At 35.4% G+C, this 17,104-nt stretch overlaps 1 protein-coding gene across 4 annotated transcripts in view; it reads left to right on the top strand.

Annotated features, from left to right (window-relative positions):
* Positions 1–17,104, top strand: part of hnf4g (hepatocyte nuclear factor 4, gamma) — a 162,048-nt gene that overhangs the window by 107,210 nt on the left and 37,734 nt on the right. For all 4 annotated transcript variants that reach the window (XM_039754410.1, XM_039754411.1, XM_039754413.1 and 1 more), the window contains 2 exons: positions 3,755–3,849; positions 10,354–10,460. In XM_039754410.1, coding sequence (XP_039610344.1) covers positions 3,755–3,849; positions 10,354–10,460 — 202 coding nt within the window. The remainder of the gene's footprint in view (positions 1–3,754; positions 3,850–10,353; positions 10,461–17,104) is intronic.

Below are 17,104 nucleotides of genomic sequence, written 5' to 3'. Positions count from 1 at the left end.
GTCGCACAATAAAGTAACAGTCAGTCAGTCATTGTCCAACCCGCTATATCCTAACACATGGTCACAGGGGTCTATTAGAGCCAATCCCAGCCAACACAGGAACAAATCCCGGGCAGGGTGCCAACCCACCGCAAGAAAGTAATACTTGGAATGAATTCAAATCTCTTTAAATACATTTAGTTCACTTATAAATTTGTATTCATTTTTAGTTATTGTGTCCACAGAATAACATTCTGACACATACATACAAGCATACGCTGACACAGGCACACCACACGCAGGGATATCATTCTGAAAGTGGTCAAAAAACAGACGTAAATATATTGAAAACTGTTCACCAGTTACTGTATACCTATGATATAAGTACTTATCTGTGTGGAGCAAGTGTACCGCAGTCATTTTTCTCCAAGTTGGTGTGTTTCTAGCATGATACAGTTCCATTAATTATCTCAGGTTTTATTCATACTGATTCTTTTTGAGTAATCATGTTCACCATCTCACATCCTGACACTCACATACACAACACTTTGTAACTCATCAGAAATCATTTTTAAGGATGCATAAAATTTGAAAATCAATTCAAAAGTCAAGTTACAATTTTGACACCATCACAATATACTATAATACATCAACAAAACATTTTATAGAGGGAAGCAAAAAAAAAGCCAACACTAGCCTGCTGTATATAAAGATCAAATACCAACTTTATGTTAATTGATTTTCTTTGGTATTTCATATTTTAATACAGGTGCAATGAAAATAAAAATAGCATTTGACGTCAATATATTAAGTGTTGCCAGTATACACAAGTGTGGCCAGAGGCAGTATTATAATTTGTTTTATAGTTAGTTTCCCAGAAAAATAATAAATTCATGGATTCACCACGTATATTCAGCCGTGTGAAAAATGGTTATGTAAATACTCCTTTTCAGTTCAATTTTATTATTTTTTTAAATTACCAACCAAATACTGTATAACAGATTTGACAAAATGTAAAAAAGGAAGTACTTGCCATCATCCAATTGTTTGTAGAACAAACTTTAACAGTAATAATTTGTATTGTATTCATTTTCTGTATTAGCTTTTTAGTCTCTTATATCGTATTTGAGGAATTTTCTTACAATTGTCCATATAACGCTGCTTTTGTTTATTGGTGTTTCTTCAGGACCTTCGGTTGAGCTAATCTCCCCTACAGTCATGTCCCAGCATTTCCATTAAGTTATGGTCTGGGCTTTGACTTCGCTATTCTAAAACCTTTATTCAGTTTTCTAGTTGTAGATTCAGTGCTTAGGATCATTATCCTCTCGCATGATAAAGCCTTTTCTGCATAAGTAGAACAGATAATGTTCAAATTTCACTAGAATACTTTGGTATAAAAAAGGTTTCTGTTGCCAAAGCATTTCAGGTCATCACTTTTCTACAATTGTACCTGACATTTGGCATGAGGTGTTTGTGGTGTGTATTTTTTTTGTTTCTACAAATACTGTACCAAAGAACAATTTTGGGCTTTTTGACATTGTTATAGAAACGTTCTTGTTTGTCCAGATGCAATCTCACAAATCTAAGTTATGCTGCAATATGTTATTTATTTATTATTATTTTTTTTTGGAGAGAGAGCAGCGTTTTGTCCTCGTCCCCCTTCGATGAACGTCGCACGTGATTAGTCTTTTGATAATATAAAGACCTAGGATCACAACATTTATTACATTGGCAAAGGCCTGTAAATCCCTGTATGTAGTTTTGCCTACTATGTGACTACTTGGACTATCATATGGTCTGATCTTTGGGTAAGTTTTCAGACACCTGTTGGAAGATTGGTGCCTGGTACGCTTCCAAATGTAAATCATATACTAGTTCACAGTGCAGAATGATAGATTCAAATAGTTTTGAAAAGAATAGACTTCCACTTCTACATTGGTAAGCAAAGAATGACAGCATTTCTGAGACAACTGCACATCTCATTTGCTCCTGACTTGGTGTTACCACAAACTTCATTAATTCAGACCGACCTGATAAGATTCTGTTTTGTTGTAGAGGCCATTAGTCTATTGATAATCAACTAATCTGTAGCAGGAAGGGTGTACTACAGATGCCTTCTGTATTTTGGTCTATTGTTCTTTGATTAAACATGACAACGTAAAATCTGTTGTTTTGTTTGTTACCTCAAGGTTAGGTTTATCTAATATTAGGATATGGTGTGGACTGGCTATTAGCATTGGCCCACACTATAAAGTTATAGAACTGAAAGAAGGTGTATTTACTTTTTCACATGACTCTATCATTGAATCTATCATACACAGCAGTGACGTACATAGCTGCTTGTCTATCGTGACAAATGTGTTCTTCTGTTACCTTAAAAAGCAGGTATTCAAAATTTACTCGAGTAATAAATTAATCTGTGTATACATTTTCATTTTTTGACAAACTGATCATTAACGTAAAAGAATGATATATCAACAGTTTTTTGATTTTGATTCTTGTATATTTCAGTGGCCTGTTATTTTTAAATGCTAAAAACATGTTTTTAATGTATATAATATGCTTTAGTGATAAAATGTATGAACATACAATTTTATCATAAAGAAAACATTTCATAGTAATATTACTTTTACTTTAATAATATAGTATAGCACTAATAAATTACACTGGTCTAAAAAAATATTTTTTGTTTGCTACTGGGAACTTCAGAACAGCTCTCTATTAAGGTTTTTACACTGATTTCATAATATAAATTTGGAATTAAGCTAGCACATCAGATTTTTGAGATACACATCATTGCTGTTTTGACACTTTTGAATATCAATATAACATACCAACACAATATCTAGAAGACGATACCAGAGACACTTTAAAACATGTTAATGTCAATTTACCTCAATATAAAAGCGAGGTCAAAAAGTGCTCAAAGTTGTCTGATGTAATTGCTTTTGCGCTTGTACTGCACATCCGTCTCTCTTTGCATGAACCAACAGTAGTCACCCATCATGCTCGGAGTGAATTTTCCCTGATATCGGTTTTCCATCACCTTTGTATCTTGATGAAATCTTTCCCCATGCTAATCTCCGACATCGCTTAGATTTGGTGGAAAAAAAGTCGAGATGAGAATGTAAAAAATGCGCCTTCAGTGACATTCTGGCTCCCGTAAGCTAATACACTTTCAGCATATTCTCCACAAGCTCAGTATAATTCTCTGCTCTGTGACTGTCAAGAAAATTCTGGATAACCTGCACGAATGAGGGTGCTGATTCAGTTGGCTTCAGTTTCCTTTTGAACTCATCGTTAAGCATCAGTTCACAGATTTCAGGGCCAACAAAAACATCTTCCTTAATTTTGTCTTCACTTTTCTCAAGACCAAACTTATTTCTTAAATGCTGAAACACATCGCCTTTACTGTCCAGTCAGCCTAGTTGTCCAAGACCTGGAACATCATAACTAAAAAATGGGATGTGCTGGACGAAAACGGTTTTCAGATTTGAAGTCAGCAAGTGAAATTTGTTAAAGTGCAGGTGAAAGAATCCCAGTAGCAAAATGTTTGTTGACCAGTGTTATTAAAAAAACTAAGGAAGTCTCAAATGTAAATATTCAGTAAACTTAAGGAGCCATTATTTTCACATTTATTCAGTAGCAAAATGTAGAATTGCTCAGTAAATTTGAAATCTGAATAAGAAATTATTTAAATATGAGCATACTCAAGTCTGGCTTTGTTAATGAGAATAAAACATAACATGCTGTCTTTATGTATTTTGACATTTAGGTTTAACCGTCAATGTGTCATTGACAAAGACAAGAGGAATCAGTGCAGATTTTGCAGACTACACAAATGTTTTCGGGCTGGAATGAAAAAAGAAGGTAAATAAATCTACGTACAAAGAATAATAAATAATGCCTTTCATATTTCTCTTTTAATTGTGTGTCAGCTTACAGTACATTCTGGTATATTCTTTAATGACGCCGGCTCACAACTCCAAGTAGGTAAATATCCCAACTTGGTGACACTTGAATCTGTTCATTTAATGCTGGTTTTGGTGTCAGTACTCCAGTTTCTTTCAGCAACAAACAACTTGTAGGTCAGGCTGATTGGGGACCCTAAATTGTCTCTGTGTGGCTTTAGTTTGTGCTGTGTTAGACTGACATCCTGTTTGACTTTTCCCAGCAATGGGAAAAACTGTTTACTGGAATAAGTAGCTTCCAGAAATAAATTAAAAAATGAACCTTGTATGTTGCACATCCATTTATATCATGTGTTAACAAGCTATATGAAACTTAAATAGCAGTTTTACGTAGAATCATCATGATATAGTTTTATATTAAACTGTGTTAAATTATAATTGGACAAGGTATACATTGCATGCGAGCAAGACAAATAATTCTGTTTTTTGTAAAATGTATAATTTATTTCTTTAATATCTGACATCCTGTACAAGAAATGTCCCTCACTCAAAGCTATTGTAGTAGTTACAAATACCAGAAATTCCAGGCTGGGCACTATAAGGTCATTGAAACCTTCCATCTTGTAACATTTTACATTCTTCCTGAAATGTTCATCTATCTTAGATCTCCTTGATGAAGAAAATCTCACAAAGCACCAGCACACATTCTTTTAGTTTTTTCAGAATAGACAGGTCACCTAAGAACAGAACAGTATTCCATCACGCTCACAGTTCCATCTTCATTGACGCACAAGTAACAGGTGTCTAAAATACTCATTTTAGTCATTTAGAGCGTCACCAAATCCTTATTATATTCGTTATGGTGTATGTTTTCCTGTTGTATTTCCCTAATCTGATACCCGTGTTGTGTTATGTCATCGGTGTGAACCTTTCCCAGTGTTCATTGTGTGAAACTGTAAGAGGAGAAACTGTACGGACTGAGCTTGAACATTCATATTTTGTGTTTTCTTTCTTAACATTTCAGCCTGTTAATAATAAATGTTAACAAACAAAGTTTCTCGGGGTTGCTGTCTTAGTTCTTCATGGCAGTTTGTATGACGCGGCACATCACAAGTCATAACACAGAAGCTTTGGAGGTTAACTAAATTCACAGCCAGAATGTGTGTGCAGTGAATACAAGTTACACACACACCCTGATTCAAAATATTTAAATAAATACACACAAGAAAAAGAAATAATTGCCAACGACATTAAAATTAAAGAACAGTGCAAATAGGTAAAAACATCAAATACTGAACTCTACAATGGGGGCATCACAAAAAGAAAAAGAAAATTCATAACACCAAAAGAGAAACTGCAAAAAACAATTGCTATTGAAGCCAAAAGAAACAATGCACAGTTTATTTCAGTGCTACTCCAAAAAGAAAAAAGAAGAATTAAATTAAAAACACAGATGCACAAGAAGAAATTGCTGAAAAACAGAAGCAAACAATGAATGAGCTGAATAAATATATTACTAAGTATTTGCTAAAGAAAAGGTAATCTGGATTTAAAGTAAAAACAAACTCTGGCTTTTCAAATATTAAAACAGAAAAAAATAAAAATAAAAATATAGTTATAATATAGTCAAACAGTCACTTTCAAATAGAGGGAACCAAATGGACCCTAATAATTAAAGACCATTAAGCCAAATGTTATGCTATATAAACTTATGGAAACTATGAAAGGAAATAAATTAGAAGCATAATTTTCATTTAGGAAAAGTTTATGAGAGAAAGATGCTGACAAACAAGCAGCTCAGTAATCAAAAAAAAAAAAAGCAAATAACTTAATTTACATTACTTTGTAAAAGCTTTTACTAGAATTCAACACTAACAAATAATTTGGAAAGAAAAAGCCAGTGGCACCAGAGATACTGTATCTTATAAAACTGGATTTCAAGTTGGTTAGTCAACAGGAGACACAGATAAGGGGGAACACTCCACATAGAATGAGGTCATCATTAGAGTCTCTCAGGGGTCTGCCTTGAATTGTTACTTTTTCTGATTTATATTGACATAGATTGTGATATAGCCAATATGTGATATTGGAATTGGTGAGGTAGCAGACACTGAGGGGGCAGCAAAAACAATTCCAAAACACCTAGACAATCTGCAAAATTGGGAAAATGCAGTTTAAAATGGAAATAATTCAAAGTACTACATGTAGGTAAAATGTTAATGAAAATGGCAAGATGCAAAATTCTGATAATTTCTAGGTAATATGCAGAAGAAATTTAAAAGGCAAATAAAAAGTTAGGCTAGATCGTAAAATCTGTTAAATATACACAGTGGGTAATGAAGGCCCATCTACCCTTGGTGGTCATCAAAAAGCAGGCTCCTTGAAATGACAAAGTCTAAGAAGTGGGCTTTTCGTGAATACGATCGAGGTAGCACTCGGCAAATATTAAATACTTCTAGATTTGTTCTATTTTATTAAATTACCTGTCTTTGACAGGTACGCGTAGTTTGTAGATTAATAGATAAATAAAAGATTAAGAGTTTTTCCAAAATTGATCAAGAATATGCAACATCACCAAATGCAACACTCCTCTTTAATCTTATGACTAGAAGAGAAACAGAATAACTTAGTTTCAACAACAACAACATTTATTTATATAGCACATTTTCATACAAACAATGTAGCTCAAAGTTCTTTACATGATGAAGAAAGAGAAAAAAGACAAATAATTAAAATTAGGGAACACTAATTAACATAGAATAAAAGTAAGGTCCAATGGCCAGGGAGGACAGAAAAAAAAAACCTCCAGACGGCTGGAGAAAAAAATAAAATCCGCAGGGGCTCCAGGGTCATCGTTATTATGAACATGGAAAAAGGGAAGATTAAATTTTAGCTGAACCAATACATAAACAGGACGTTTGCCAGCAGTGCTGTAATAGAGATTAACAATAGAGCAGCATGTAAAATTAGGGGGCAGAAAGAAAAAAAATACATATTTAAGAAACATTACAATCCTTTAATGTTTCGCATTGTAAATAAGAATAGACGTAAGCCAAGGATTTTATTTTTGATAAAATACAAATACCACCACTTGATGCTTCTAGAGATGCCATAAATTCATGGCAGAACGGAAAAGCTATGGGTCCAGGTGGCCATCCAGTGGAATTTTTTTTAACTTAGTGTCACTTTTGCTAACAATGTTTGGAGAAATTAAAATTTCACTGAAACAATCTGCCAAGCATTGTCCGGTTGTTACTTGCTCTGTTTAATGCAAATTGTATATTTGTATGGATGTTTGTACTTAATTTAGCACTGTTTACCCTTACATCCATGTACGGATAACATTTTAGTTTTTAAAAAGTTGAATTTTCCTCAAGCACCATATAGCATTAAGTCACGCAACATGCAGAAATTAATGCAGTGAGTAGGTACTTCTTAACATAGTAGATAGTAATAAACAAATACCAGCATCTCCATTTTTGATAACCCGTATACAGGGCACAGATTTTATGGTTGAGGCAGATGCATGTGCTTATAACCATATTACTGCATTCATTTTCTTACTACATTTGGTCACAAAAGCTTCTGCCTTGTTCATTTTCAATATATGTTATATATTTCCCTGGCCAAAGGGTTTCTTGTAAAATGGTTAAAGTAAATAAAGATACAAGATAGAGGTATATATTGAATCAAGGACTTTGCTTTATATTAAGTGTATAGCTTTATCTCTCATTCTAATTCATAAAACCATCAAATTAGTGTTAATTTCAAAGCAAAGTGTAGCCAGTGTTTCTGTTTATAACTGGATTAAATAAATAAATCCTGTGAAATAACGCTAAAGTAGAAGCCAATATTTGAGAATGCTTAAACATAATGCTCATACTTTTTGACATGTAAATCACGAGCAGTATTATAAGTCATAGACAAGAATTGGTATTTTTCAGTTTTCGTTGTTCCAGGTGTTGTTTCACTATTTTATTATGGTTGGCTGGTAATCTCATTAAAGACAGGAGGTCCTGTGGGTTCACAGATTCAGTGTCCACTCCAAGACCACTACACTGGCGACTACAGTAGAGCTTGGCCTCTGCCATTGACTTTCATAAATATCTACTTTCTTTGATGTTCACTGCTCATTTTGCCGTCCAACATGACTGAGATCTGACTGTTTGGTTTTTCAGTAGATTGGTTCTTCTGAATACAGCTTGATGGTAAGCTATGTGTCCATGCTTTCCAATAACTTCAGACATTTGATGTCACTTACCAAACAGAGAGCTGATTAATATCTCCATGTGCATCCTTTTGGTTTTTTTTAGCAGACACAAAAGGGCACCATCCATTTTTGCGCTGTAGACCCACCATGAACCATATTTATCAAGCTGACTCAATTTGAATGCCTGTTTACATCCACCAAGAAAAGCAGTTGGTCAGACATAGCTTTTTGTTGGTTTGTCATGATTTCTCAGTAACTGGCTGTATCAGTGCATGCTCCCAACATAGTATATTGGACAATCTGACATACATTACTCTTTCATTAATGTCTACCTTTATTTGGTTTGCATAGCTGAAGAGGTGCATATGAATGCAGGTATCAGTTGTCATCGATAGAGTTGCCTACAATTGGTTATTTGATAAGTGCCCCTATCAGCCGTAATAGAAACTTATTTCAAAGCAACATTAAACATACATAAAGCCACCTGACAGGAAGTTCAAAACTTTTTAAGGCCAGGAGGAATTTAAGATGTCCCTGGGTGATTTACAGCAGTGCCTGAAAATAAAATTAAATGTCAAATTCATATGCTACCTTAATCATACTCCCATGATATTCTTTTTTCTTCATTATTTAAAAATAGAAATGTTACAACGTCATTGCAGTATAACTTTTAGCTCAAATAATAACTCCTGGTCTATATTTACATGACAATTCAACTGTGTCTGTCGATAGCGTTGTCTTGTAATCTAGGGGACTTGCCTACAGCGCTGCCTCCCAACCTGTTCCTATGGCGTGTCATTTGTGTCAAAATGCCAAAAGAAAAAAGCAGCTATGAAATAAATAATCATTCACTTTTGAAAACTTCAGCATTATATATGAAAAATGTATTAAATTGTAAAGAAAATGCATAGCTAAATAAACATTGTCTCGCTACATTAGTATTTTATTCAGTTTTAATAATGTACTTACTTTTATTTTCACTTTTGCAGGTTTTATTTCACAATGGTCATATTTTTAAAGCTTAATAGCTTACTGTATGACCTGATGTGTTCTGGAAATTCAAAAACTTTAATGTAGCTGCAACCAACTTTGCTGGTGGGCAGAAAAGTTTATTGTAATTAAAGCATGGTCACTGCCAGCCCATTTATTAATAATCCCTAAGAACATGGTGAAATTATTTCATTTTTAACTTGGCATTTATTTGTATTCTATTCTAGGACATGTAAGTTCTAAAATATATATGTGGCCACAACTGTGCAGAAGTGCCTGAAAATTTGAAAGAATTTGTATCCCAGTGTTTCCTTTATTTCAGAAATCACATATTTTCAGCAAACACTTATAATACATACTGTATACAATGTATTTTATGTTTTAAGCTGATTCTTTCCTTTATTTTCTAATGAAGTTTGCTATTATTACAAAAAAAGTAATATACAGTGAACTAAATACAATAATATAGTAGGTTTTAGTGTAATAAATTTTTATTATTCATTCATCCATCCATCTATTCTCCTAACCCGTATTATCCATGGGCAAGGTTGCGGGGCAGCTGGAGTGTATCCCAGCAACCATGGGGCACAAGGCAGGAATAACACCTGTATGGTGCCAGTGGCAAACACCCGCACCCCGATTTGGGACAACACCTATTCACCAGCCCTGCATGTCTTTGGACTGTGGGAGGAAACTGGACTACCGTTGAGAAACCCAGACAGGAGTGAACATACAAATTCCTTGCAAGGAACACGCGTGACACAAGCTGCAGTCTCCTTGCTGTGAGGCAGCAGCACTACCACTGTGCTACTGTGCCACACAAATTATTAATAATAATAATTTAATAAACAAATGAAACTTATTAAGTAAGGTGAATATTCACTCACAACTGTATATTTGTCTTATTTGTTGAACTCTCCTAATCCAGATCAAGGGTCACTGGCAGCCTCAGCCTGTTCCAGCAGCACTGAACACATAAGAGGAACTTACCCAAGACAGGAAACTGTCCTTAAAAGCAACCCTAAGTCACAATCACAAATTAACCAGACACACACATATTTGGGATGTGGGAGAGAAATCAGCATACCTGGAAAAACACAGAGACACCATGTAAACTCCCCATAGAGAGTAACTGTGAGGCAGCAGTGCTACATCTTTTACGCTAACCTGCCTTGTTACGTATTCATGCTTTTCTTATGCTAATTATATATATAATTGTTTCAATTTTTACTTAATTAGTAACATAATATATTTTTTATCCAGCTGTCCAAAATGAAAGAGATCGTATAAGCTCAAGAAGAAGCACATATGAGAATAACAGCTTGCCCTCTATCACTGCACTGGCTCAAGCGGAGACTCTTTCCCAGCAGGTAAATTTTAGCACTATTATCTTAAAGGTTTATGTGTCTTTAACAGCACCCTGCGTGCTTCCAGACAAGCTGACTCAGCTGGGCACTGTACCTTCCTTAATCAGTCTATTCGATGATTCATTAATGTGCTTTCACTTAGAGAAGCTTTTGTAAATTGCAGTTTCCTTGAGTTACTTTGCACAGGCCAGCGTAGCAGTGATGAAGGCGGCTAAGGCACTGAACTTTAAACTGCAAAGCTGTCAGTTCTTGAATTGTTCTAATATGGCTGGAAGCAGATGTACTGTAGCTATGTATTAGTAATGGACCCTTGCATGGGGTTTACTGAAGAAAAGTCACTTGTTTCTTGTGAAAATGAATTGTATATCCTCTTACGTTTTTAGGCAAAGGGATGATTTGCAGTACAAGGACCTTATAAAAAGTAGATGTAGTTATATGTTGATATAGTTAAATTAATGTAAAGACATATTTTGAAAAAGATAAAATCGATATTTTATATACAAGTTTATAAAAGAACAAATACAGTATAAATACAGTCATGCTCTGACTTATGGCTCCATTTGGGACTGGCCATTTGGCTGTATGTCAAATCGGCCATGCATTTTGTCGGTCACCAAGTTTACTTGTCATTGCAGTTAAGGCGGTGTCGATCAAGTGTGGGTCACTGGTACGTATTCTTTAACTTTTAACTCTGTAGCCTTACTCTGTAATGAAGGTGTTTTAGACCAAATGCATAAGAATTAGCAACGTAGAGCAGCACCGATCAAAACCAACCTTAAAAGGTCCTCCATGGGTCAGAAAATATATGATACGATGTGAAATAATAATAATAATAATAATAATGATTAAATATTTACCACTGCAAATGGTTTTGGCAATTTCTAGAACATTATTACACTATCGTTTTCCAATGGCTTTCAAGCATAAACATAAATTGCCTCAACTCAGTCTGCTATAAATCAGCGCATGACTGTATATTTGTCAAATATAAATTGGAAAATGAATTACGTAAAAGTAAAGTAGAACATGCATGATAGGTAGGTTTTTCATTGTACAGGGAGATTCACTCTGCATTACGATGAAGCAATCTGAACCAAAATGTTACGCTATATACCTTGACGTGTGTGTAATCGATTGCATTACATGCAATTCTGGAAGTGGTTTCCATTTTCTGCCAGACACATTTTGATGCAGTGCTCCATGTTCCTGAATGTATCGGCAAGCATCTCAGGGGGAATTACTTCATTGTTTTCCTTCAAATCTTCCACAGTGCGAGGCTTATTCCAATAGACTTTTCCTTTGAGCATACCTCAAAGGAAGAAGTCTGGTGGTCTCAGATCCGGTGACCGTGGTGGCCAAAGCCCCTTTGAAACTAACCTGTTGCTGAAGAAAGACTCAGTTTCTGTCATGCTCCTTGCTGATGTGTGACACATTGCTGGAAGTAACCTTCCATTTACTCACGATTGTCCAGTTGATTCTGACATTGCGTAAATGAATTGGTGACCCAATAGGTTTGCACCATGAAGACGCGCTGCTTAATACTGTACACCACCATCTTGAAGAGAAGTCGAGTGACTGATTGAAGGGGTACAGGCGGTAGGCACCCAGAAGTTGAAAACGGAGGTTAAACGTTGCGATGTGCTGTCCAGCGCCTACCTCATTGCTCCAACGCAGGAGCATCCCATCTTGTTCGAAACTACATATACTGAGGATCACATTGCACGCTGTTTCATTCTGATTACTTCATCCTTGCGAGAGTTATTACTGAATATCCGCAGCCTCTTTTGAGTAAATCTCCCTGTATCTTCTGTGGAGGAGTACTATATCATTTGGGTTTATAAGTAAATTATTCACCTGAATCTTATTAATAATTTTGTTAAGTAATAACAAACAATTTAAGTATTGGTTATGCACCGACATAAGAGTCGTGAAAGCACTGAACTGTTTTCCTCTCCTCATTTGTCACCTAGCCATAGTTCAAAAATTAATTCATACAGATATATTGCTGCGCTCCATTTATGTTTATGAATTTCAAACTACTTTGTTTATCTGTCTGTTTAAACAAATCTGTCTTTATGTGAACTTATTATGTAATCAGCAATTTGTAAACTATGTATCTACATTTTACTTGAGAACTTGTCACAACATTCAGTGAAGAAAAATAAACTGAATTGAACCTAATTTACTGTAAAACAAAAAAGCAGCTGTATAGCACAAGCAAGACAGTTAATAATCATAGGGGTTATGAGCAAATGAGAGCAACAATTAAAATGGGCACTGGGAAGTTATAAAGCAATTAGAATAAAATATCATGGACAATGCAGAAGTTGACATGACGAGATTCTTTAGCAGTAAATATTTAAGGAGTAACAGAATGGCCAAGGAGGAGGTGAGGTGTATTAGAAACCATGAGACTGAAATTAAATAAAGTCCAATTGGAATAGCAAATGCTTTCGGTAGTTTTCATGTAACCTCCCAGTTGACAAAAGAACAATTATTGGTACTCTATTGGTAGTGTTTTTCGCAGTAAATACACTGTAATCACTTGTGACCTTGTTTGTTGAATACCTGACTGGAAATTTGCAGCACAGCCATCCTTACAGAATTTTTTTTTTTTACCTGGCACCCCATGATGCTTTACAAGACTAGTATGACATCACAGAGCTATAGCAGCCACCCCTAAGCAAGTCCCCCCAACAGTATATAACACTGAACCTAAAAATGACTAGAAAATCTACAAATTTGTTTAAACACAAAATGCTTGTGTAGAAGGAGGTGGCAAGTGTGTTGGTGCATTCATGTCATAACGGTAATGTCTTTTTGTATGGCCTTGTATGTTTGTTGTACATGCGCCTACCTTGACTGTTGTGTGGGTGCTTTAGTGTTGTGTTTATTTGTTAGTAGTTGCAGTGAACACAAAGCAGTACCTGCTATTAAATCTGTCGGGGGGCAAGCGTTAGTAAATTCATTCTTTCTGTCTGCAATAAATGTACCGCTCTGATATTTAATTCTACTGGTGCAGTGGCACGGTGGTTAGCACTTCTGGCTCACAACTTAGGTCACCATTTTGGCCACAATAATTGTTCCAGCTTAGTTGGCTGACATTTCCCTATCTGTCAGGGACACTGAAAGGGGCCATTGGACTCTTATAATCCGCTCAAAACTGGTTCGGTTTTTTTCTTCCTTATTGAATTAAATGCATTTCCCTGAGTTCGGCGAAGTCCCCAAACATTTTTGTGATTTTGCTGAATTCGGGGCAACTGAATTTAGTGCTGTTTAGTCATCATTAGTACTCAGTGATTTGGACATACTAAAGACTGAAGTGCTAGGATTAACTGCACAAGGATTTTCCCAGAGTGCTTAAGAAAGTTACTAATTACATACTGTATATTAACCCATAATGCACTTTTTTCAGAGATCGTTAGACAATGGGGAAATTCCAACAGATTAGAAACTAGCAAATGTTTGACCATTAAATAAAAAAGGCAATCCTAGAAACTATAAGCCAGTGAGCTTATTGTGTATCACAAATAAATGAATGGAAGCAATTGTTAAGGTAAAGATCGAGGATCAAGGATCTTTTATTGTCATTCCAAAATCCATAAGCAGAAATTAAATTTAGTACTCAAGTCCCAGTAATTAAACAATGCATACAACCACATAACAAATTCATTGTAATAAAGTACCCCATGAATATCCCTTTAACCTCCAAAGCTTTGTGATAAATGTATCACAGATAAACACAATAAGACTGAACAAAATAACAATAATACATAAGTAAAGTAACAATAGCTAAAAAAATATTATGTCCTGTAATTAGCAGTAAGTAAAAAAGGTTGTAGCAAATAGCATATTACATGAGATTACTGAAACAAAATGCAAAGTGTAATATAAGTCACACAGAGTTTACAATCAGATTTAGTGATGTTGTATTCATTAATATAAGAATCCAAGAAAAGCTGTTCCTCAACTTTGTAGTACTATCCCATACGCTGTGCAATCCCCTGCCTGATGGAAGTGAGACAAATGGTCCATGTGCAGGATGAGGCCTTACCGTGAAAAAGTCTTCGATACTGGTAGGCTGCTGCCGATGATCTGCTGTGCAGAATTAACCACCCGTTGCAGTGCTCTCCTGTCTGCGGCCAAGCAGCTGCTGTACCACACTGTAATACAGGAGATGAGGGTGCTGTCTACCACATACTTATTAAAGGAGGTTAGAACAGAGGGGCACAGACCAGCCTGCTTCAGCCTCCTCAAGACGTAGAGGCGTTGGTGGGGTTTCTTTACCAGATAGGCCATATAGTAGCTCCAAGAGAGGTCTTTTGTAATATGTACCCCCAGGTATTTGAAACAGGTAACAATTTCAACCTCTTCTCCATTGATGTAAAGAGGGAGAGGAGGGAGAGTACCAATCTCCCGAAAGTCCAGAAAGATTATGCAACACATTCTGTATAGCAGCAATTGCAGGTGTGTTAGTGAACAGTTGGCACAGTTTTGGGTGAAGAAGATTGTGTTTCATTAATATGATGGAATTTTATGAGAGAGCAATAAGACCATTTGACAAGAGAGGCGCATATGATATTATTTATATTCATTTTCAAAATACCACAAAGACTGGTTCTGATTAAACTAACAGCAGTGGGAGACCAAGACACACTATGTAGATGGTGGCAAGTGAATGTCAAACACAGAAAGCAAAGGGTTTTGGAGAGAAAAAAGTTTGAAATTTGTCAATTTTAAACATGGTGTCCCTGAGAAATTAGTGCAGGAGACACAGCTGTTTTTAATTGATATAAATGATGTAACAAGCTTGTTAAATTTGCTGATGACCCTAAGCTAGGCAAATCTTGTCTGTCAGTAGAAACACTGACATGTGCAGATGGGTGACCAATTAAATTTAATGTAAGTAAGTGTAAAGTATTATATGAAGGAAGTATAAATGTTAGATTTGAATAAAGAATATGGGGTTTTGTACTTGAAATCTTGTAAGAAATACTAGGATTTGTGGTGAACAGTTACTAGTCACATGCAGACAGTTCTCAGAAGGTAAACTTGATATTAGGTTACATATCATCATATTCTGAGCGCAGTTCAATTATAGGGTAAAAAAATGTACTAGTAGTGTCTTATCTGAAATGTACTGTTTAGTTCTGGTCATTGTATTCCAAAAAAGATATAACAGCACTAGAGATGGCCCTGAGAGGAGCCGTTAGGTTGATTCTCAGAGTACAATGGTATGAGTTATGAGGCGAAACTAAAAGTAGAATATTTTTGGTTTCAGCAAATGAAGGCTAAAATGAGATTTGATGAAAATGTTCAAAACTACAAAAGGAATTAGTAGAGTGGCAGAGATGGTAGCTGGTTAAGATTATATTTCACAGAAAAGTTAGAAAGTTTGGTAACACTTTAGGTATTGATAACATTGTTTTTTTGTATCAGTATACTGCTGCTGGGTTATGTGAATTTCCCCTTGGGATTAATGAAGTATCTATCTATCTATCTATCTATCTATCTATCTATCTATCTATCTATCTATCTATCTATCTATCTATCTATCTATCTATCTATCTATCTATCTATCTATCTATCTATCTATCTATCTATTACTCATGCAGTGTAATCTTCTGCAAGTAACAAATGCTTCTTTTGGTCTTAGTAACTCAGAATGTGGCTGTTCATCTCTGCAATGTGGCCTGCTAAAATTACCGCACTTTGGAATGGTCTGAGGTGGTTTAAGTGAGACATTCTTATATTTCTCTTCATATTGCCTACTTGAGTATAAGATTTGTGAATTCTTTATATTCACAAGTCATTTTACTGATTTATCAAAGGCTCTTAATATGCCAAACTGAACAGAGATTAATAAAAACTTTACTGGTGCTTTGCTTTTGCAAAGCCATTTTTAAGGTCTTAATAATAATAAATATTAATTCTTTGCATTTATATAGCGCTTTTCTCACTACTCAAAGTGCTTAGCAATTGCAGGTTAAGGGCCTTGCTCAATGGACCAACAGAGCAGAGTCCTTGTCTTGTTACGTAGCAGTATATGAGTAACAGATACATTTTTGCAGTACATTTTTGTAGTACTTAAAGTAAAGATTTCTTTACACAGAGAACCACAGATATGTGAAATAATTGCCAAGTTTTGTAGTGGACAGTAGTACTTCAGGGACCTTCAGAACTAGACTGTATTATATTGTTCAAAAGTTAGATGAATAGGGATTGCCAAGCTATATTGGGCTAAATGGCTTGTTCACATCAAAACGGTTCTCATGTTTGCTAACGTGAATTTTCATGCTCAATAGTGTCGCTTGCATTTACTTAAGAGGTCAAAAGGACAGAACACATGTTTCTCAAGTAATTTTAAAGTGCAAGAAGGATTCTGCCTGCTAAAGTTTTTCCACACCCTGACACAGTTCGAATGTGTGCCCAAAAGGGTGTGTTTATTGCTCAGGCCAAATGAGACAGAGATGAACAAAGGGAGCACTAAGTATCAACGTAAACTAAACTCGAACAAAATGTTGATTTCCTTCTGTACTGTACAGTATGCTGACCTTTCTCTTTGGAGGGGTTGCCTCTCAAGTTGCCTACTTCTAGATCAGATTGATATCTGGGGAATTTGTAGGCCAAGTCAACACCTTGAGCTC

This window comes from Polypterus senegalus, chromosome 5 (assembly GCF_016835505.1).
Source record: "Polypterus senegalus isolate Bchr_013 chromosome 5, ASM1683550v1, whole genome shotgun sequence".
Classification (NCBI taxonomy): Eukaryota; Metazoa; Chordata; class Cladistia; order Polypteriformes; family Polypteridae; genus Polypterus; species Polypterus senegalus.
The sequence above is the reverse complement of the archived record's forward strand: the minus strand, read 5'-3'. Positions and strand labels throughout refer to the sequence as shown.